The sequence below is a fragment of the Bufo gargarizans genome, chromosome 5, assembly GCF_014858855.1.
Source record: "Bufo gargarizans isolate SCDJY-AF-19 chromosome 5, ASM1485885v1, whole genome shotgun sequence".
Taxonomy (NCBI): domain Eukaryota; kingdom Metazoa; phylum Chordata; class Amphibia; order Anura; family Bufonidae; genus Bufo; species Bufo gargarizans.
The window spans coordinates 398,618,739-398,640,338 of NC_058084.1; the positions used below are offsets into that span (position 1 = coordinate 398,618,739).

Genomic DNA, 21,600 nt, shown 5'->3' on the forward strand with positions numbered 1-21,600 from the left:
AGTTAGGTTTAGCTGACATTAGCACATGGCCTTAATAGGGTTAATTCTGGTGACAGAAACCCCTTAAAAAGTAAATGACATTAACGCTTATGAAAGCGTGTAGAAATCTGAGTCTCACTTCCTTCTGGGATTCGCGTCCCCACCCATCCCTTGGTTGAACTTGATAGACGTTTGTCTTTTTTCAACCGTATTAACCCTGTAACTATGAATAGTATGTATTATATAGCGCCATATATCAGAATAGCTACGTCACAGCAAAAAGCCACCACAAAACGGTACGGTACTGCCGGAGGAATGGTCTAATTTATGATGGCGTCTGCACCTCGTCATAAGTTAGGCGCATCTAGTCAGGCGTAAATGTTGGTAAATTCTCATGCACACGACAGTTCCGTTTTTTGCGGTCCGCAAATTGTGATCCGCAAAACAGGGAAGCCGTCAGTGTGCCTTCTGCAATTTGCGGAACGGAACAGGCGGCCCATTGTAGAAATGCCTATTCTTGTCCGCAAAACGGATGAGAATAGGACTTTTTTTTTGCGGGGCGTCGGAACGGAGAACACGGAGTGCTGTCCGCATCTTTTGTGGCCCCATTGAAGTGTATGGGTCCGCACCCGAGCCGCAAAAAACTGCGGGCTCGGATGCGGACCAGAACAACGGTTGTGTGCATGAGGCCTATATTTGGGGAGGCTGATATCCCGGCCCCCGCCACTTTCAAAAGCTGAGGGCGGCGTAAAAATGCCTGTGCAAGAAAATATTGTTGCACCAGCATTTTAAAAGTTGCAAAAAGGGGTCTTGTGAGGTTGTTTTTTTTAAGCAGAAACGGGCATAAAAATGTTGGTAAATGTCGCCAATCTTCTTGAACCCGACTGAGCTGATTTGGCTATAAAGTACACCCCGCTCTGCGATTCTCGCAGCCTCCTGGACATTAGGTACGTGTTCACACAGCAATGTACGAATCTGCTCAGGAAATCCTGCTGTATAATAGCACCACCTGCATAAATCCTTCCCTCCTTATCTCCACACCTTGGCTGTCAGCACAGTCCTAGCCGCGTCTTCAGGTAGCCTTGGAGGAAACGCACAGTGTGACGGGCCGCGGAGGGCGGGATGTTTACTGCCTGAGGCGGCGGCCGTGTGTCCCAGGGAGACAGGACGCCGCCGGAATGAGCGGCCTCCCGCCCCTCCACAGCCTCAGTATTAGCGGAGATCCTACAGAGATAGGAGGCTGCCGAGGAGGACACAGAGTCATGTGCAGACAGTAGAGGAGAGTGCACTACAGGCAGCAGGTAAAGGACGTCGTCTGAGGGGGCGCCCAGTGCTGTGGGGGGCTCCTCTCACAGGAGGGGGACACTATAGTATATAGGGGGGGGTGCTTCCTAAACCTGTCCCCTCAGGTCATTGTATTGTGTGACTTCCAGAGGTAATAATGGCTGCACCTGAGGTCAGCGAATGTGACAAGTGACAGGCGCTGGTTGTGGATAGTGTTGGGCGTACAAGGTTCGGGTTATCTAAGAATTCTGTTATTGATTCTGCTACCACGGACAATAAGGGTCCGTTCACACGGTCCGCAAAACACGGACACCGGCACTGTGCGTTCCGCATTTTGCAGACACCATCGCCGGCACTATAGTAGAAAATGCCTTTTCTTGTCCGCAGTTGCGGACAAGAATAGGACATGTTTTATTTTTCTTGGGAACAGAATTGCGGATCCGGAAGCGCGGATGCGGACAGCACAGCAGTGTGTGCTGTCCAAATCCATTCCAGACCCATTGAAAATGAATGGATCAGGACCTAACTAGCGGACGTGTGAATGGACCCTAACTTATGGTCCGTGATAGCGGAATCCATAACGGAATTCTTAGATAACCCGAACCTTGTACGCAAAACAGAAGTTCGCTCATCGCTAGTTGTGGACTGTCACCAGTATGAAATCTCTTTCTAATTGTTATGGTTGGGAGGTCTCTTCTACATTTAGGGGGTCATTTATGCCGGTCTTTGATTCCAGCCTGCGCTGCCGGAGGATTCACATAATTTAGGATCAAAATGTACGGCTGATCACACAGAAAAACGGAAGTCCGTGGGCCTGGAGTGAAACACTGCTCCTCTCCCTGTACGAGGTCGTTTTCGCCAACCTTTATTTCCGTTTCCAGGTGTAAATGTTAGTAAATTTGCAGAGTAGTGAGGACGTCTTGGGGTCCATTCACATGTCCGTTGTTATGGGTCCACATCCGTTCCACAATTTTACGGAATGAGTGCGGACCCATTTATTTCAACGGGGCTGTCCGCAGTCCGTAATTTCATTCCGCAGCTTCACCCAAAAAATAGAACATGTCCTATTTTTCTCCATGTAACGGACAAAGATAGGACTGGTCTACTGCGGGCCAGACCTTCCGTTCCGCAAAATGCGGATCGCACGTGGCCGGTATCCGGACGTGTGAATGGACCCTTAGGGCTCATGCACACGAATGTATTTTCTTTCCATGTCCTGTTCCGTTATTTTTTGGGGACCGTATTTGGAACCATTCATTTCAATGGGTCTGCAAAAAAAACGGAAGTTACTCTGGGTGCATTCCGTTTCCATATGTCCGTTCTGCAAAAGAATAGAACATGTCCTGTTATTGTCCGCATTAAGATAGGACTGTTCTATTAGGGGCCAGCTGTTCCGTTCCGCAAAATACAGAATGCACACGGACGTCATCTGTACTTTTTGCGAATCCGTGTTTTGCGGACCACAAAACACATACGGTCGTGTGCATGAGGCCTTAGGCTGAGTTCACTCTTCAGTTATTTCCATCAGTTAGGGTCCATTCACACGTCCGCAGAATGGGTCCGCATCCGTTCTGCAAATTGCGGAACGGGTGCGGACCGATTAATTCTCTATGGGGCAGGAATAGATGCGGACAGCACACAGTGTGCTATCCACATTTCCGGAGCACGCTCCCGATCTTCCGGTCCGCAGCTCCGGAAAAAAATAGAACATGTCCTATTCTTGTGGACAAGAATAGGCAGTTCTCTGGGGGTGCCGCCCGGGTGTGTTACGGATCCGCAATACACTACGGACGCGTGAACGGACCCTTATTGTGAGCCAAAACCCATAGTGAAGCCTCCACAGAGATCATGTTTATCGGAAAGATCTGCGCCTGTTCTGTGTTTTTGACCCGCACCTGGTTATGGCTCACAGTAACTGACCAAATGACTGAAGTGTGAACTTGGCCTTAAAAACGCCCGTGCGACAATATATTGGGGGTTATTTATGACGGGCGCAGCGACAGTTTATGGAGTTAAAAAGTTGTAAGACCCTGTTTCACCACTTTGTGAACAGTGTGGCAGTATGTTGACGCACCGCCGTTTTTGCGCTGTCCTCACTACTTGGGATTGGCGGGGGCTGGAACATCGGCAAATACTAATAGGCATAAAAGTGGGATGAAAACCAGTCCGTTCAGCGAGCGGAGTCGTTTTTACTCCAGGCGCACGGATTGAGCCTCGTCATAAACTAGAAGCTTTCTCCGCCAGAGTGGGGGGTGTAAAACCGGTGTTAAAATGCATGTAACTGACCCCCTCTGGGTGACTACGGACGTGGCGCGTCCTTGAGTGGATCTTTAAATCCTACACAGATTTCTATTGAAAACAATAGGACAAGTGTTTGGTGGAAATGAAATATATGGATTTTGCTGTGGAATAAATGCTGAAAGACGTGTGACTAGACTCTTGGGGTCTGTTCAGACAGCTTCAGAATTTGGGAGTGGATTCTACGGCGGTGTCCGTGTGGCCCCCGCCTCCCATAGTTTTCAGTGGGAGGCTATGCTGCTGTTCACCGCGCTAGGAAGGCACATCTGTGTGAACAGATGCCACTGGAAGCTGCGGCAGATGTCGGCTCGCGGTTTAGCTCCATTCAGGGGGACTAAACCGCGAGCGGGTCTGCAGCATTCAAAGTGAAAAACCGCTGCAGATTTTGCAGAGGCAAAATCCACCATGTGAACATAGCCTTATAGAGCCTAAAAAGTGGTGCGCCTATTGAGAGAGACCATTCAAGCAACAGAGCACCTCCTTAAAGGGGTTCTCGGAGATAATTAAAAATCTTGGAAAGCCCTGCAATAATCTGAATAAAAAAAACATCTTATAGTGGCCTCTCTTACCAGCGCTGGTCCAGTCCTCCTGACACTCCTTTTTTACAAGCACATAACTGCTGCAGCCCATCAGTCCCCAGCCCTCTAATGTCCAGTGACTGGCTGCAGCGGTGACGTTCTGTGCGCCTGCACATCAGTGTCAGTGACATACAGGTGTATGGAATGTCACTGCTGCAGCCCATCAGTCCCCAGCCCTCTAATGTCCAGTGACTGGCTGCAGCGGTGACGTTCTGTGCGCCTGCACATCAGTGTCAGTGACATACAGGTGTATGGAATGTCACTGCTGCAGCCCATCAGTCCCCAGCCCTCTAATGTCCAGTGACTGGCTGCAGCGGTGACGTTCTGTGCGCCTGCACATCAGTGTCAGTGACATACAGGTGTATGGAATGTCACTGCTGCAGCCCATCAGTCCCCAGCCCTCTAATGTCCAGTGACTGGCTGCAGCCGTGATGTTCTGTGCGCCTGCACATCAGTGTCCGTGACATACAGGTGTATGGAATGTCACTGCTGCAGCCAATCACTGTCTCCATTCTTAGGGCTCATGCACGCAAAAAGTGTGCCAGCTGTGCCCGTATTGCAGGACATAAACAGCAGGTCTGCAATATACGGACATCGGCCGTGTGCGCACCGTATCATGGATGCGGACCCATTTACTTGAATGGATCTAGCAATCTGGAAGATACAGAGCGGAGCCACTGAGCAGTAGGCCACGGAAGCAGCAATGGCAATGGAGCGGCCTCACTCATGCTTGACTGCGCCGTTCATTTCAGGTGGCTGCAGGAAGTACAGGGCCCCCATTCTTGTGGTCGGTGGGGGTCCCAGCAGTAGGAACCCCACCGATCTAATAGTTTTCCCCAGTCCTATGGATAGGGTATAACTTAATGTAACCGGAATGCCCCGTTAAGGCCTCATGCACACGACCGTGGTGTGTTTTGCGGTCCGCAAAACACGGATGGCGTCCGTGCGCGTTCCACAATTTGCGGAACGGCACGGACAGCCTTTAATATAAATGTTTATTCTTGTCCGCAAAGCGCGGACAAGAATAGGACATGTTATATTTTTTTAGCGGGGCCACGGAACGGAGCAACGGATGCGGACAGCGCACATAGTGCTGTCTTCATCTTTTGCAGCCCCATTGAAGTGAATGGGTCCGCATCCGAGGCGCCAAAACAGCAGCTCGGATGCGGACCCAAACAACGGCCGAGTGCATGAGGCCTACTGTTCTGGCTCTTCTCAGAGGCTGTGTACATCTTATTTCACAGTGCGGTGGACTATGCTATTGTGTCCTCCAACAAAAACCCATAAACAGATGTAAAGCAGCTCAAGTGCAGTCCAGAGTTTAATCTGAAGGGAACAGCCTCTTAGTGTCCTAATGAGTAACGTGTGCTTGGGGTTAAGTTATGGTGCGCTATCTTGGGGCTGGCTTCCACCTAAAATCCTACAAATGATGTAGAGGCTGCCATATTTGGATGAATGCTCTGAATGAAGCAGCTTATATGTCACGTGGTGGTGCCTTGGACTCTTCTTGCAGAGCGACAGCCCCTGAGACATTTATACCAGTTTTATCTGTTTCCGTAACTTTCATAGACGTGAATGGAGAGCGCCACGGACATGTGTGGTAGGGGGTGGCGGGGGACTGCTGCATTCTGTTAGTACGGGGGACCTGCCCCTATAATTTTCTGCCGTTACACGAGGCAGCTTGTTCTGATGATGGAAGTGACCCGTATACTGTGTTTACGTATAACTTTGAATAAAAAGTTTCCATTCTAGATGAACAGGCGATAGACCAATGTTGGGTCAAAGGCTCTTCCTTTAATGATGTTCATGTTTTTGCATAGGTGACCACATATACTTTTTAGGGAACCAGAAATGGACATAGATGAGGAGGAACCTCCAGTGCCTCCCTTCTGGGAAGATGAAAGAGTGTCCTATATGGGAAGATGGCTTCAACGTACCTTGAAAGTCAAAGAAGATCGTTGGATAAAGTTTGTAGAGGATGAGCAGAATGAGAAGATGCTGAAAGATTTTTTTGATCAAAGAGATCATATCCTGCTGATGTTTTCAGCTGCCCCTAAAGGAGGGATATCAGTGACTCAAGAGGTAAGACATAGAAGTACAAGGCTGTACGTGAAGCGGCACTGCTTGATTTTATTTGTAACATGAATGTGGATCACCTAACTATATGGGTTTATGTTCGTACAGTGGTTATGGCAAGACTGGCCAAATCTTGGTTAACATAAGGTAGGGTGACCATATTTTGTTTTTCAAACAAGAGGACACAGCGCCACGCTCTCTGTATCAGTTTAGAGTGACTTACAGGTGATGTCTCTACGGATTACAATTGTTCACTTTCCTTTTCTTCTCCATTTGGTCCAGACCATTACCAGATTCTTACACACCCCAAATTCATGTGGCTCTCTATAACCCCCACTCCTCCATCCCTTAAATCAAACTTTAGATCTGACCCTAAGGTCATGGCCCCTATATACCTCCCCCCCCCCCCCCGTCAATCAGACCTCATATCAGACCCCAAGACATGGCCCCCTATAACACTCCCCCCTCTCCATCAATCAGACTTTAGATAAGACCCCAAAGTAATGGCCCTTATAACAAAACTCCCCTCTTCCATCAGTCAGAACTCAGAGCAGTCCCCAAAGTCATGGCCCCTATAACACCCCCCCCCCCCCTACCTCTATTCATCTCATAAATCAGGCCTTAGATCAGACAAAAAAGCAAACCTTACCTCTCCTGTTCTAGAAGGCACTGGCACACTGATCTGGTGCGCTACTCTTTCAGTTCTTTACTGACCTGATGTCGCTCAGCGTGTAGGCGCGCTGAACGCAGTCAGGACACAGCACCCGAAGCAGAAGACCAGGGAGTGGTGAGTAATAACAGCCTAGCAGCGCCACTCTCACCACTCCCGACCTGATACACATTAAAATAAAGTAGTAAATGTGCCCCCCATGAGAATCCTGGACTTTCCTGGTCATTTAAAAATCCTTGCCAGTCATTTTTTTTTTTAGGTCCCAAAAAGAGGACATATAGTTATCCTACCACAGGGACCAAAAAGTTATCTTTGGGCACCAGATTTTGCTTCCTGCACTTTAGGCCTCATGTACACGGCTGTACCATGATTTGCGGTAACCAGTACGGATACAGGCCGTGTGTGTTCCGCATTTTGTGATATGGACAAGAATCGGACATGTTTTATTTTTATTTTTTTGCGGGGCCACAAAACTGAGGTACAGATGCGGACTGCACATGGAGTGCTATCCGCACCTTTGTGAAGTGAATGGGTCTGCATCCAAGCCGCTGCTCGGATTCGGACCCACACAGCGTTCGTGTGCATGATCCCGTAATCATTTGATTTACCAGAGTGCTGTCACTGTGTCGGTCCCTGTAGGAGCAATCAGGGGGTTCTGCCAAGCAGAAAAAGCACCCAGTCTCCTAAGGAGACTCCTCCTTGCTTCTGTAGTAGTCACAGAAGGCTCCCTACCAACTTTCCAAGTGTTGAGTTTGCTGGATGCCATTTGTAAGGTGCAAGAAATGTTCCTTCAGGATAACTGTGTAGAGGAGCGCCATCTGTGTTTACTAGGAGAAAAATAAAATCCGATTGTAAATTATTTCATTCCCAGCCAGAGATGAAAGCTCGTTTTGATAGAATTTTTACTACAGGTAACTCCTGTTGTGCTTTCTTCCAGATTAATGGAAATGTAAGGGGCAAGACTGGTTACATCATGAAGAAGCTGCCAACGACCATTGACCTAGACAATTACAAGAAAGCGCTAATCCTCGGGGAATTGTCTGGTGTCTCTTTTATCCAGACATCTACACTTATGGAGGAGGTGAATTATAACTAGTAAAATTTGTCATGTCCATTTTTTTTCTTTTGCATTTTCTTGAGACGCTTTTGTAATGGAGCATATTGGATAGGACTGACTGTTATGGTAGGAGTTAGCAGTGTAGACATGAATGTGCCAAAATGTCTTTATCATAAGCATCTATACTGTTGGTCTAATCCGGAGGGCACTTCTGTTTCTGCTTTGCTTCTGTTGCCGCAGACTTGTGCCAGCGCGCTTTTCCGTTCTGCTTCTTTTCCTTTGCAAAAACTACTTACTGCACTAACAAATGTGAGGATAACCTTATAATAGAGCCTATTCTTTATGTCCATGTGCATGACTATGTAACCAGTTACTGCAAAACTTTTCAATCACCTGAGTGAATAGGTGAGGGGTAAGTACAGAATAGATTCCATCTGCTCAGCTCCTGCAGGTGTATAGCATCCTGCCCACAGGTAGGTCCACGTGTACAATGTGACAGGTTGGCTTTACGTTTGTGCAACAAAGTCTGAATTGTCATTTCGACTCCACTGACATTGATCAAAATGGCAAGAGACAGATCAAAGATTAAATGAGGCAAGAACGAAATAGCTTGTTCATGGCCGTGGGTATAAGTCATGCTGCATTGTTTAAAAGGAATCTGTCACCAGGAGTCTGTAGCATTTTCTTCAGTAATACATGAGTAGCACATAAGGAGTCCTAGCTCGACATTTTCATTTTCCTACTGCGCCCCCATTTCCTTGCTTTCAGCACTGCACTTTAAAATACAGTCCAGACTGCTGTGCCATGCCAACCTAATGGAGAGGACTCCTGCACGCATGCACAGCAGTCCTGATAATATATTTAACCCCTTCCCAATATGTGAGGTAATAGTAGTAATAGTCACATGTCGGGTCTTTGTGGAGCAGGCACCATAGCAACCAGGTGCCTACTGTTTCATAGAGTGGCTAATTAAATTGTGGCTAATGGCTAATTAAATTAACTGTTTCATAGAGTGGCAGTGGCTAATGTCCGCGACAGGTGGTAATGCCGATTGCTGGCATTTGATCTCTCAGATGACTTGGTCAAACCTGACCCCGGCATCTTAGCGCCTGAAAAAACAGAAGTGCGCCTTTCCGGGTATTCTCCAGCTCCCCGAGTGGTGATCGGAGGAGCTGGAGCGTGTATGCAGCAGCCTCTGTAAAAAGAGAATGACAGGAGGCTGCTGCATAGTAGTTTCAGTGGAGCCCCTGCTTGTGGCCAGACTCCATAGAAACACCGTAAAATCATCATAGACTCCAATACTAATGCATTACAGTGTATGAGAGAAGCAATCCAAAGATTACTTGTTATAGTTCCCTATGGGAAATATAAAAAAAAAAGGTAATTTCCACAAAATGAAAATAAAAAAATACACATCATGGGTATTGCTGCATGCAAAAACACCTGTACTATCAAAATATCAAAATATTTATCCCATACGGAAAAGGCAAAACGAAAAAGTGTCAGAATGGCGGATTCGCCGTTTTTTGATCGCTTCTGCTCCAACCACAAATTAAATAAAAAGTTATCAAAAAGCCATACACCCCCTGCGATAAAATGTGCCCTCACACAGCTCCAAACACATAACTACCAAAAATGACAACCACAACAAAACCCCCCCCCCCCCCCCAATTTTTTTTTTTCAAGTTTGTGTATTTTTTTTTTTTTGTATCAAAATGCAAGGAAAACTCTACATTTGTGGTATTGCCGGACTCGTACTGATCTGGAGAATGAAGAGCATAGGTCCGTTTTACTACGTAGTGAACGCCGTAATAAAAAAACTTAAAACTGTGGCAGAATTGAGTTTTGTTTTTTACAATTCCACTCCATTTGGATTTTTTCTGCATCCTATATCCTATGGGGGGCAGTCAGTAGGTAACCAAAAGATGGTGATCTGGACTCCTTATCTGCAGCACTACTCACGTATTACTGCACATTATAGTCTAAGATCCTGGAAACAGACTTCTGCTTAATTATACTTAATTGGTAACTCTTAATTTTGACCGTCCATTAAGGGATTAACAGAGATTGATGCCTTCCTCCCCCATGTACTGCGTGAGTAAAGCCCGGGTGTTGTAAAACAGTAGCTTTCATCTGTTGCTAAGAAAGCCCAATAAACAAGTGTTTGGCAATCCTAAGAAGTGAGCGACCTGTGCAACAGCTTTGTCTGTGTTTCCCGGGCGGCGGCCGCCCGGATAATTCTGTTCTCTCCAGCAACATATCTCTCCATGATCATTACTCAGGATTTCACAATAGCTGTACAGCACACAACAAATATTTGTCCATCTGATCGTTCTGCACATACATGTATTTTCAAGATAAAGGGACAATTACTGTGGACATTTTTTCAGCTCTATCTTTTGTCATAAATTCTCAATCCGCAGAAGAATGAATTGGGCTCCTCACCTTTAGTCAGCATTCAGGGAGGGTCTCTATTGTCCACCCAGGGTGACTACCAATGTCATGCTTCTGCGTAACTGAAAATTGATATAGATCTACATCCTTTATGTTCCTATACCAATTAGGGCTCATTCACACAACAGTGGTTTGGTTCCACATTTGAGCCGCATTTACTTCAATGGGGCCTCAAAAGATGGGGACAGAACTCCGTGTGCTGTCCACATCCGTTGCTCTGTTCCGTGGCCCCGCAAAAATTATAAGTCATGTCCTATTCTTGTCTGTTTTGCGGACAAGAATAGGCATTTCTATAAAGGGCGGTCTGTTCCACAAATTGCGGAAGGCACACAGGCGGCATCCGTGTTTTGCAGATCCACAAAACGCGTCACGGTCGTGTGATCAAGCCTTTATACAGCAGTCTATTTTGCAAGCAGGTTCAGTCAGTTTTGTCTGCGATTGCGTTTAGTTGTTCAGTTTTTTTCTGCGCGGGTGCAATGCGTTTTGATGGGTTTTTCACGCGTGTGATAAAAAACTGAATGTTTACAAACAACATCTCTTAGCAACCATCAGTGAAAAACGCATCGCACCCGCACTTGCTTGCAGATGCAATGTGTTTTTCACGCAGCCCCATTCACTTCTATGGGGCCAGGGCTGAAAATGCAGAATATAGAACATGCTGCGATTTTCACGCAACGCAGAACTGATGTGTGAAAAACAACGCTCATGTACACAGACCTTTTGAAATGAATGGGTCAGGATTCAGTGCGGATGCTATACGTTCACGTCACGCATTGCACCCATGCGGAAAACGCGCTCGTGTGAAAGGGACCTTATTCTTTGGGTAATCGATGATACATTCACACCGCCAGATAATCGCTAACGAGTGTTCCTATAAACGCTTGTTAGCGATTATCTTTAAAATTCTTGGCCAGTGTAAATATCGGTCATTGGATGTGTTTTATTTCTAAATGACAAGGCTAGCTCTGCAGACTGTGGTCAAAACTACTGAAAAGTATGATCGTAATCCAGATGGACAACATTCACATAAGTGTGAACAGACCCTAAACAAATTCCATATTGTTGTGGAATATCTTGGTGATATATTAAATCCAGTATATTACAAGTATGTCGGGTATTAGATAATATTTTAAGATTTCCTAAAGAAGAAAATGTGGATCTTACACGACGCTGCACCTGATCTGCCTGTTGCTTGCCAACATTTCTCCTTTACCTTCCGTCAAAGAGCATGATCCAACAGTGCAGAGCTAATGTACTGTATCTGACATAGGCCTCCTGCTCACGACGGCTTTTTCAGTATTTTGCGGTCAGCAAAAAACGGATCCGCAAAAAATACGGATGACATCCGTGTGCATTCCGTATTTTGCAGAACGGAACATATTGCCCCTAATAGAACAGTATTATCCTTGTCCGTTATGCGGACAATAATTGATCATGTTCTATCTTTGAACGAAATGAAAATACGGACATACAGAAACGGAAGGCATACAGAGAGTACCTTCCGTGTTTTTTTTTTTTTTTTTTTTTTTTTTTTGCGGATCCATTGAAATGAATGGTTCTGTATACAGAACGCAAAAAATGAAAAAAAAAAATCTATTGTGTGCAGGAGGCCATATTCGGTGGAATCTTTTCAGTATTTTAATGAGCACTTTAGAAGAAAGCCTGAGATGTAGCACAGGCACCTGGTACTTCCATGCTACTGCTCAAGTCTCCTCCTCAGTAATTTTCCTGTGCAGAATAACTCTAGGCCTTCAGAAGCAATGTCTTCCTCTGTGAACCATTTGTACTTGCGCTTTCTCTAATTATGTCATCATTCCTCAGGTCTTGATGCCTGTCCTTTCTATTAAGAAGAGTTCCCAGTCTTTGCCGAGTGTCATATCACAAGATATGGAGCTTCACGTGGAGTCTCTGAAGAATAAAATCCTTGTAGTAAAAGGACTTCTGTCTGGAAGGACCATCTTACCTCTTCCTAGCAAATTAGTTACAAGTGGATCAAACCAGCTGGATACAATAAAAAAGTAAGAGAATTATACTCCACAACAACCTACCAAAATGTAGTAATTATCATCATAAACTCGGCAACTGACCTGATAATTTGTATATAATTTGACGTTTTTCGATGTTGGAAAGATGAAGAAGAAACAACTATATCAGACCTCCTGACACAAAGTGATTGGCTTCATGGGTCCTTCCTGGGCCTTTGTATGCCTTTTGAATTTCATATGGAGGCATTTTTTCTGATTCCTTATGAATCCAGAAGAAAAAAATGGTGGCAGATGCCTCTGTGGGAAGCTATCTCCATCATACGGTAAAACACTTGACTGGGCATCATACTGTTATACAGCTGCAGTGGACTTTATATGCCACCATACAGTTGCCTGAGAGTGAAAAATGTAATTAGTAAAAAATGATCAACCATCACATAGTGTTTTTGTTCCTAACTTTGACCTCTTTTATGCAAAATCCCTAAAGGCTGAAATCGGATATAATAATAGGACAATTTGCAGAAACTATATGTAAATTCACAACTTCCACAGATCCTCTCTCATTCCTTTGTTTTCAAATACAAGAAAGGAATAAGGGAGTAATATGAGCGTAGGTACGTCTAGAATGTTACTCTGTTTACGCCAGAATTTTTGGGACAGGCTTGATACACCATATATATAAGGCTACTTTCACACCAGCGCTTCTATTTTCCGGTATTGAGATCCATCATAGGATCTCAATACTGGTGAAAAACTCTTCCATTCTGTTCCATTTGGTTGTGTTCCCATACCGGAGAGCAAATCGCAGCAAGCTTAACTCGTTTCACTCTGACACAATAGAAAACAGATCCGTCCCCCATTGACTTTCAATGGAGTTCATGACGGATCTGTCTTGGCTATGTTAAAGATAATACGACCGGATCCGTTCATAACGGATGCAGACGGTTGAATTATCAGTAACGGAAGCGTTTTTGCTGAGCCCTGCCGGATCCAGCTAAAACGCTAGTGTGAAAGTAGCGTTACATTTGTGCCCATGACTGTCTGCAATTCAGTTTTTCCTCCAACTTTTTTTGTCCAGTCTCTTTTGCACCTTCTTTTGTTGTGGTCTTAGACATATTTCCTTGCATTTTGTGGTTAAAGGTGGTCTGCAAAGTGGTATAAAATTCAATTTAGTATAAAGCCCTGTTGTGCATTGTGTCGCAGGTAGGCATCTTGTGGCACACTGTGTTGCATCTTCTCTACAGAACGCCTTAGACAAAAAAAGACACATCGTCACAATCTTGGGCACATTTAACAAAATAAAAATCTCCTGCCTTTTTGTCCACAATTTACAACAAATTTAACAAACTCAAAGCACACTATGGCGCAAAGTAAAGAAGGGAGAGGCAAAATCTTCTGGTGCAAAATACAACACTATTGATAAATCTCCCCATTGTATCCGTAGTAAACACTTTACCTGATTTCTCCAGTCTCCTAACACAAACACGCAACGAGCAGGAGACACGGAAACACTAAAAGAAAGCAAGTACTGTGTGGCCACATTATACCTCACAGGTGTGATCCTATTTATTTTCTGCTTTGTGTATAGCACCAACATATTCTGCATCTATGTACATACATTGTAATTGCTCACATCAGTTGCCCTTTCCACTGGAGATCACAATCTAAGGCCTAGTTCACACGACCGTATTGCTTTTATTGTTTTTTGCGGTCCGTTTTTCACGGATCCGTTGTTCCGTTTTTAAGTTCCGTTGTGTTTCCGTTTCCTTTCCGTTTTTCCGTATGGCATATACAGTATACAGTAATTAGATAGAAAAAATTGGGCTGGGCATAACATTTTCAATAGATGATTCAGAAAAAACGGAACGGAAACGGAAGACATACGGATGCATTTCCGTATGTGTTCCGTTTTTTTTTGCGGACCCATTGACTTGAATGGAGCCACGACCCGTGATTTACGGCCAAATATAGGACAAGCTCTATCTTTCAACGAAACGGAAATACGGAAACGGAATGCATACGGAACACATTCCGTTTTTTTTGCGGAACCATTGAAATGAATGGTTCTGTATACGGAACGCAAAAAAACGGCCCGTACACCTGCAAAAAAAACGTTTGTTTTTTTTGCGGGTGCAAAAAATGTTACAGCAGTGGGTGTGGATCCACTGCTGGATCCACACCCACGTTTGTTTTTTTTGCGTTCCGTATACGGTCTATACGGAACGCAAAAAAACGGTCTATACGGAACGCAAAAAAACGTTAGTTCACACAAACGTTTTTTTTGCGGGTGTACGGGCCGTTTTTTTGCGTTCCGTATACGGTCCGTATACGGAACCATTCATTTCAATGGTTCCGCAAAAAAAACGGAATGTGTTCCGTATGCATTCCGTTTCCGTATTTCCGTTTTTCCGTTCCGTTGAAAGATAGAGCTTGTCCTATATTTGGCCGTAAATCACAGGTCGTGGCTCCATTCAAGTCAATGGGTCCGCAAAAAAAACGGAACACATACAGAAATGCATCCGTATGTCTTCCGTTTCCGTTCCGTTTTTTCTGAATCATCTATTGAAAATGTTGTGCCCAGCCCAATTTTTTCTATCTAATTACTGTATACTGTATATGCCATAAGGAAACGGAAACACAACGGAACTTAAAAACGGAACAACGGATCCGTGAAAAACGGACCGCAAAAAACAATAAAAGCAATACGGTCGTGTGAACTAGGCCTAAATGTTACAGCAGTGGGTGTGGATCCACTGTGTCAACCAACAGATTTGGCTTCGGGCTACATCTAAGGCAGTGTTTCCCAACCAGTGTGCCTCCAGCTGTTGCAAAACTACAACTCCCAGCATGCCTGGACAGCCTTTGGCTGTGGGGGCATGCTGGGAGTTGTAGTTTTGCAACAGCTGGAGGCACACTGGTTGGGAAACACTGATCTAAGGGTGCTATCCTGGCAGTGCCCTACTATGATATTCACCCATGTGATGCAATTCACTGCAGGTGAACCACCAGGCTGCTACCCCCTGGCGTAGTCTGGGTTTATGACAGCTGACCCATGGGGAAGGTCAAGAGACACCGGTGCAAAGCACTAAGAGGGATCAGGCAAAATCGTGGTCGGGGCAGGCAGAGTACAAGCAATCCGATAAACAGTCCAGGGTAATGGCAGGAAGCGAAGGATCAGTACAGAGGTCAGGCCAGGCATCAGAGGGTCAGTATCCAGGAAATGGGCAGAAATTGGTACACAAGTAGACAAATGAATACAGCATGCCTTTGCAGGAACCAGCAAGCTAGGAATATACTGCTCAGACACCTTCCCACAAGGGGAAAAAAGTGCCTAAAGTACCAGCCATTGTTTGGTGAAGATTAAGGTGCACGTGTGCTGGCCCTTTAAAAGCGGGAGGAATTGTATACACGCCCTATGGGCAGAGGATAGGCATTGGTGGCAAGTAGGTCTCAGCCTGCGTTGAGGGACAGAGCAAACCCAGCAGCTTGGTCCACTGGGAAAAAGGAGACGGCAGGAGACGGGTCTGCGCCCCAAGGAGAGGTGAGCAGAACAACTATCTCAAATATGTACATATGTTCGCGATCTCAAATATGTACATATACATTAGCGCCAATTAAAGGGGTCTTTCAGGGAGAACTAAAACAACCACAATGTTTAGTGACCTTCACGGATCCCCCGGCTGCTTTGCATTTCCTGTCTTGGTTCAACACACCGAAAACGCCAGGAAGGGTCTGCTCTGCCAATCGCTGGCTGAGGCAGACCACTGCTACGAGAACCTCCCTTTAACCCTTGAATAACTGGATGGATGGATGCCCTTTTTCAGCCTTGCAAACTATTTTACTAATATAAGTTTGGAGTGTGAGAACAACTTTTAGTACCTGGGGGAAGCCCATACAGGCGCCGTACAGATGTGGCTGAGCACTGTTGCCTTGTACCCTCCCAATATATTAGCTTTTTTTTTTTCAGAGAGAATGTGTACGACAGAGGAGCGCTCCATGCATTTGAATCCATGCTGATAAAGTGGTCGTATCAAGTGCGAGATGTCATTGAAACAGATTCTGCACAGCCTCTTTTAAAAGGTCTCAATCCAGGACCATCTTTAGAGCTTAATTTCTGGAAAGCAAGAAGGGAGAATCTTGCTGGAATTTATGAGCAGGTATGTACAGCATTTTATGTATTTTTTTATTTATTAATTTTTTTAAAACAGTTTATTTAAAAAGAAAAAGTAATGGAGACCAATAGCATCTGGTCACAGGGTCACATTCATGGCTTCACTTGCAAAGTGGTAGTTGCAGTTGGTATGGTTTCCTTTGACCACACCACTTCTCGTGCTCATACATTTTATGCATGACGCCCCGTGTCTGATGGTTTATTGCAATGTATGTTGTGCCTGATCATTGAAGGGAACGTGTCATCTGAAATAACCTATTATTTGTTTAACATATTTTTTTAGAATTTTTGTTGGTGTCATTTTTTTATTTTCCATGTGAACCACTATATTTTAACAAAAAAACTATAATCCTACAGTTTTCGCACTGGCCACTAAGCCTAATAATAGGCGCCACTTTACTGCTATTAATTCTAAACCTGCCTGTAATGATAAGGAGATATCACCTCTGTGTAGAGATAAGACAGGATCCTCCATTCACAATAAGTGATTGTCAAGGTTTGTCCCCTCCTTGTACCTAGAAAATAAGTCAATGAGGTCCCCTCCTGTCCATGGTGTCTGTGGCCCACGGGGCTGCCGTAAAGCAGTTTTCTTAATGCTGTGTAAGTGCTGTGTAAGAACAGCTCAGGCAAGATGGCCGCCACCATTATCATGTTCAGGAAGTAGAATAAAGAAATGTATAATAGATAAAAAGGAGATGTGCTACTATCTGGTTTTAACTGGCAGATTAAGTTTTTGGTGACACATGTCCTTTAAATCACCTCTAGTCTTCCGCTGATTGTTTCTAGTTCCTATCATCTTTTGCTGTGCACAAAATGCCAAAATACATTTATGCTGTTTTCTTGGTATACTATTAAGGGGGTTCAGAATGGTCAGAATGGCATAACAAAATGTACAAAGTGATGCTTGCACCACCGATCGACTTCTAATGCTTACGAGTTCTCTGATGGTCTCTGGCTCCTCCTCTCTGTCACTGGCTGCAGTAGTGACCTGCTTCAGCCAGTGATGAATATAGAGAATGACTGACTGGGAGTTTCCCTTTTTATGTCCATTTTAAACCATTTAAAAATAAAAAAAATAAACATAGATAGATATAATATATATATATATATATATATATATATATTCATATATAATGTTGTGGGGATTCGCTCTGGTAGACAGAATAAGCGGACGCAGTATAGAGGCACCAACCAATCAAACAGTTCAGTGTTTATTCACACTCTTGGCAAGTTCATAAACAAAAAGTCACATTCAACACAAAAACTCACCTTTTGGTTTTGGTGTTAGTTTACACCCAGCTGGCAGTTCTGCCTCACAGAGCCCATGAACAGACTTTAGGCGGCCTGTTTCCCCTCACACCGGTCTCAGACCTCCAAGCCCAGCACAAGCCTCAGATCCCAATACAGAGATCCTTTCTGCTGAACCCAGCTGTCTATTAAAGGCAGCTAGGTGTTGTCAAAAACCCGGACCGGAACATGAGTCCAGTCCGGTGTTTGACCCCACCTGGCCGCTAATCAGTCTAGCAGCACACACTGGGAGGAAAATACCTGCCTCCCCATAGAACTCCCTTTACTGTGTCACATACCCCCCCCCCCCCCTTTGTTCAACCTTGAGGGGGTGAACACATGCCAAACAGTGCACCTGGGACAGGGCATCCACGTTTCCCTGCAACCAGCCTGCTCTGTGTTCTGTAAGGATAAGAACCACCTGATGACCCGGGCATTTCTCTCTTTGGCCTGACTCACTTGAGAGGGGGGAGTGGTCGGTCGCCAGGCGGAACTTTCTCCCCAACATATAGTAGCAGAGAGACTTTAGTGCCCACTTGATAGCCAAGCACTCTCTCTCCACTATACTGTACCTGGTCTTCGCTGGGGTGAGATTGCGGCTTAGTAAGACGAGATGCTCCTCCCTGTTGACTTCCTGAGACAGTACAGCACCGAGTCCTACTTCGGAGGCATCCGTTTGTACCATGAACTCCCTCTTGAAGTCGGGCGTCACTAAAACCGGTGACCCACACAGGGCCAACTTCAAAGCGGAAAAAGCCTCTTCCGCCCGATCATCCCAGCGAACCATCACTGCTTTTCGTCCCTTAAAGAGTTCTGTCAAAGGTGCTGCTAGAGTAGCAAAGTGGGGAACAAACCTGATGTAATAGCCCACCATTCCCAGGAATGACTTTACTTGCCTAGTGGTGACAGGTCGGGGCCAGTTCCGTATCGCCTTTATTTAGTTCAATTGGGGTTTGATGAGTCCGCGCCCAATGACCTATCCTAGGTATTTAGTCTCCTGTAACCCTATCGCACATTTTCTTTGGTTAGCGGTTAGTCCAGCCTTCCGAAGGGAGTCCACTACGGCCTGCACCTTGGGCAAGTGACTCTCCCAGTCGGTACTATGACTGACAATATCGTCCAGGTAAGCCGAGGCGTACCTACGATGGGGACAAAGTACAATGTCCATTAATCGTTAAAACGTGGTGGCTGAGCCATGAAGGACAAAGGGAAACACCTTTATACTGATACTGCCCCTCAGGGGTGAAGATGAAGGCAGTTTTTTCAGCCTCCGTTAAGGGCACTTGCCAGTACCCTTTAGTGAGTTCAAAGACCGAGAAATACCTTGCCTATCCTAACTGCTCGATTAGCTCATCCACCTGGGGCATGGGATATGCATCAAATTTAGAAATCTCATTTAATTTACGAAAATCATTACAGAACCGTAATGTCCCGTCTGTCTTGGGTATTAGAACTATTGGGCTGGCCCACTCACTTTTAGACTCCTCAATGACATCCAGCCTCAGCATTAGCTGCACTTCTTCCGAGATGGCTTTTCGCCAAGCCTCGCGCCCCCGGTACTGCTTTAACCGGACTTTTGCCTGGGGCTCGGTGAAAATATCATGCTGGATTATGGAAGTGCGTCCAGGGAGTTCCAAGAACACATCCATGTTCCGACTAACGAACTCCCTGGCTTCCTGAGCCTGTTTAGAGGAGAGGCAGTCAGCAATTCTTATTGTGGCAACAGCTTCCCCTGCAGCAGACAGGGGCCAAAACCTCTTCCCCTAGACCAACCGACCGCGGTCTGTCCTCAGCGCAGGTCTCGCTATCCTTCCAAGGTTTTAGTAGATTAACATGGTAGACCTTCTCTGGCTTTCGCCTCCCTGGCTGGTGTACCTTGTAATTTACATCTCCAATTTTCTCGATTATCTCATGGGGCCCATGCCACCTAGCCAAGATCTTACTGTCCACTGTCGGTACCAGAACCAAGACCCGATCACCCGGGTTAAAGCTCCGGACTTGAGTCTGCCGGTTATAGATTCGACTCTGGGCTCGCTGAGCCACCTACATATGTTCCCGAACCAGAGGCAACACGGTCTCTATCCGTTCTTGCATCTGGGTGACGTATTCAATAACACTTTTATACAGAGTGGGCTGTTGTTCCCTTGGCTACGTCCAACAGCCCGCAAGAATGTCTGCCATATAGCAGTTCGAAGGGCAAGAACCCAGTAGAGGCCTGGTGCACCTCTCGCACTGCAAACATGAGTAAGGGCAGGAGGAGGTCACAGTCCCTTCCATCTTTGGTCACCACTCCTTTTTAACATATTATTTAAGGTTTGGTTAAACCTTTCTACTATCCCGTCCGTTTGCGGATGGTAGACGGACGTCCGTAACTGTTTTATGTAAAGCAACTTGCACAATTCCCTCATGACCTTGGTCCGTCAAAACCTCTTTGGGTAGTACTACGCCGGAAAACATCTCCATTAACTCTTTAGTTTTAGGTCAAATATGTACAGTCTAATGATGTCTAACAAAAAAATTGTACCAACTTCTTACTGGCCTATTGCCACAGTGTTGACACTATGGTGATGGTGACAAGGGCGGTTGGTATCTACAACAGCACATTTTGTAGATAGTTCATAAGCAGGTTTATTATAGGGAGATCATTGTGGGAAACTCATTGGGGAGAATTTATCATTAGGAGAATATTTGAAGTCCGGAGTCTGTGTTGGAGTACTTAGTGCCAAATTTATCAATTGTCACACATTGTTTGATAAATTTGGCTTGTCCTTAAACCTAACACTTCTGTTTAGAAAAGCTACTCCATTTTTCCTACTCCACCCTCCTGCTTTTTAAAAAAAGTCGCTGGGATAAATCTGGAGTGAAACTCATTAACATAGCTAACCACACCCACTTTTCCATCCACATTACAAAACTGGAGTGAGTGGTGTAAAAATGCAAAAAGTCGCAAAATGTTGCGCAAATGAGTGTAAAAAGGCGCAATTTTTTTTCTCAATCGCTTACATTTTGCGGAAACGAGTGCAAACAAAGTCACAAAAGCCCTGTTTTTTGACTTTTTGATGCCAGAATTCTAGAGTGAACGTATGATAAATCAGGGCCTTTGGACAGTTTATTTTGAAGCATAAGAAGTCCTTGCATGCAGTACGCTTATGGGAGAGAGAGATGAATTGCATATTTTAATTTGGCTGGCATTGCAAAAGATTAGCATCTTTTCTGTTTTGGAAGAAAAGCTAATTTGAATATCTTTCCCAGAAAGCCAAATGTATGCAAATGAGGTTGCCTGACAAAAAAGAAAAGAGGGGATATGCCATCTAATGCCAGAAGAATTAAGATATGCGATTTGCATATACTCTTCCTAGAAACCATGAGTTGTCGCCTGGCATACAATACTCATTGTAGTAGTACCCCACAAGGCCAGTCAACCAAGTAAGCCAAACTTCTCTTGAGAGATTCTGGTTCTCTTGTCCTTCTAGAAAGAGAACAAGCTTCCATGTTTCATTGAGAGAGGTGTGAGCTTTGTTGAAGGATAGGCCAATTCATGTGAAGTTGATCTAAAATAGTGAAATAAAATTGCTGAAGGTGTTGTATTATCTTCTTATAGTTGATCAGCACAGATGCCTTTTAACCCCTTCCTGACCGCAATCTGTATATATACGTGATAGCTGCACATACCCCGTGCAGCTACCACGTATATAAACGTTCTGGCAGCTCTTTAATCCAAGCGCTGCAAAGTAGATAGTAGCTCCATCCCCTGAAGAAGC

The 21,600-nt window shown here is 45.1% G+C and overlaps 1 protein-coding gene across 1 annotated transcript in view; it reads left to right on the forward strand.

Moving 5' to 3' along the window:
* Window positions 1–1,206: 1,206 nt before the first annotated feature.
* DNAH11 (dynein axonemal heavy chain 11) overlaps window positions 1,207–21,600 on the forward strand; it is a 268,017-nt gene continuing 247,623 nt past the window's right edge. The window contains 5 exon segments of the mRNA XM_044293255.1: window positions 1,207–1,280; window positions 5,960–6,221; window positions 7,823–7,966; window positions 12,218–12,414; window positions 16,349–16,538. Of these exon segments, the coding sequence (XP_044149190.1) occupies window positions 5,991–6,221; window positions 7,823–7,966; window positions 12,218–12,414; window positions 16,349–16,538 (762 nt within the window). The 5' untranslated portion in view covers window positions 1,207–1,280; window positions 5,960–5,990.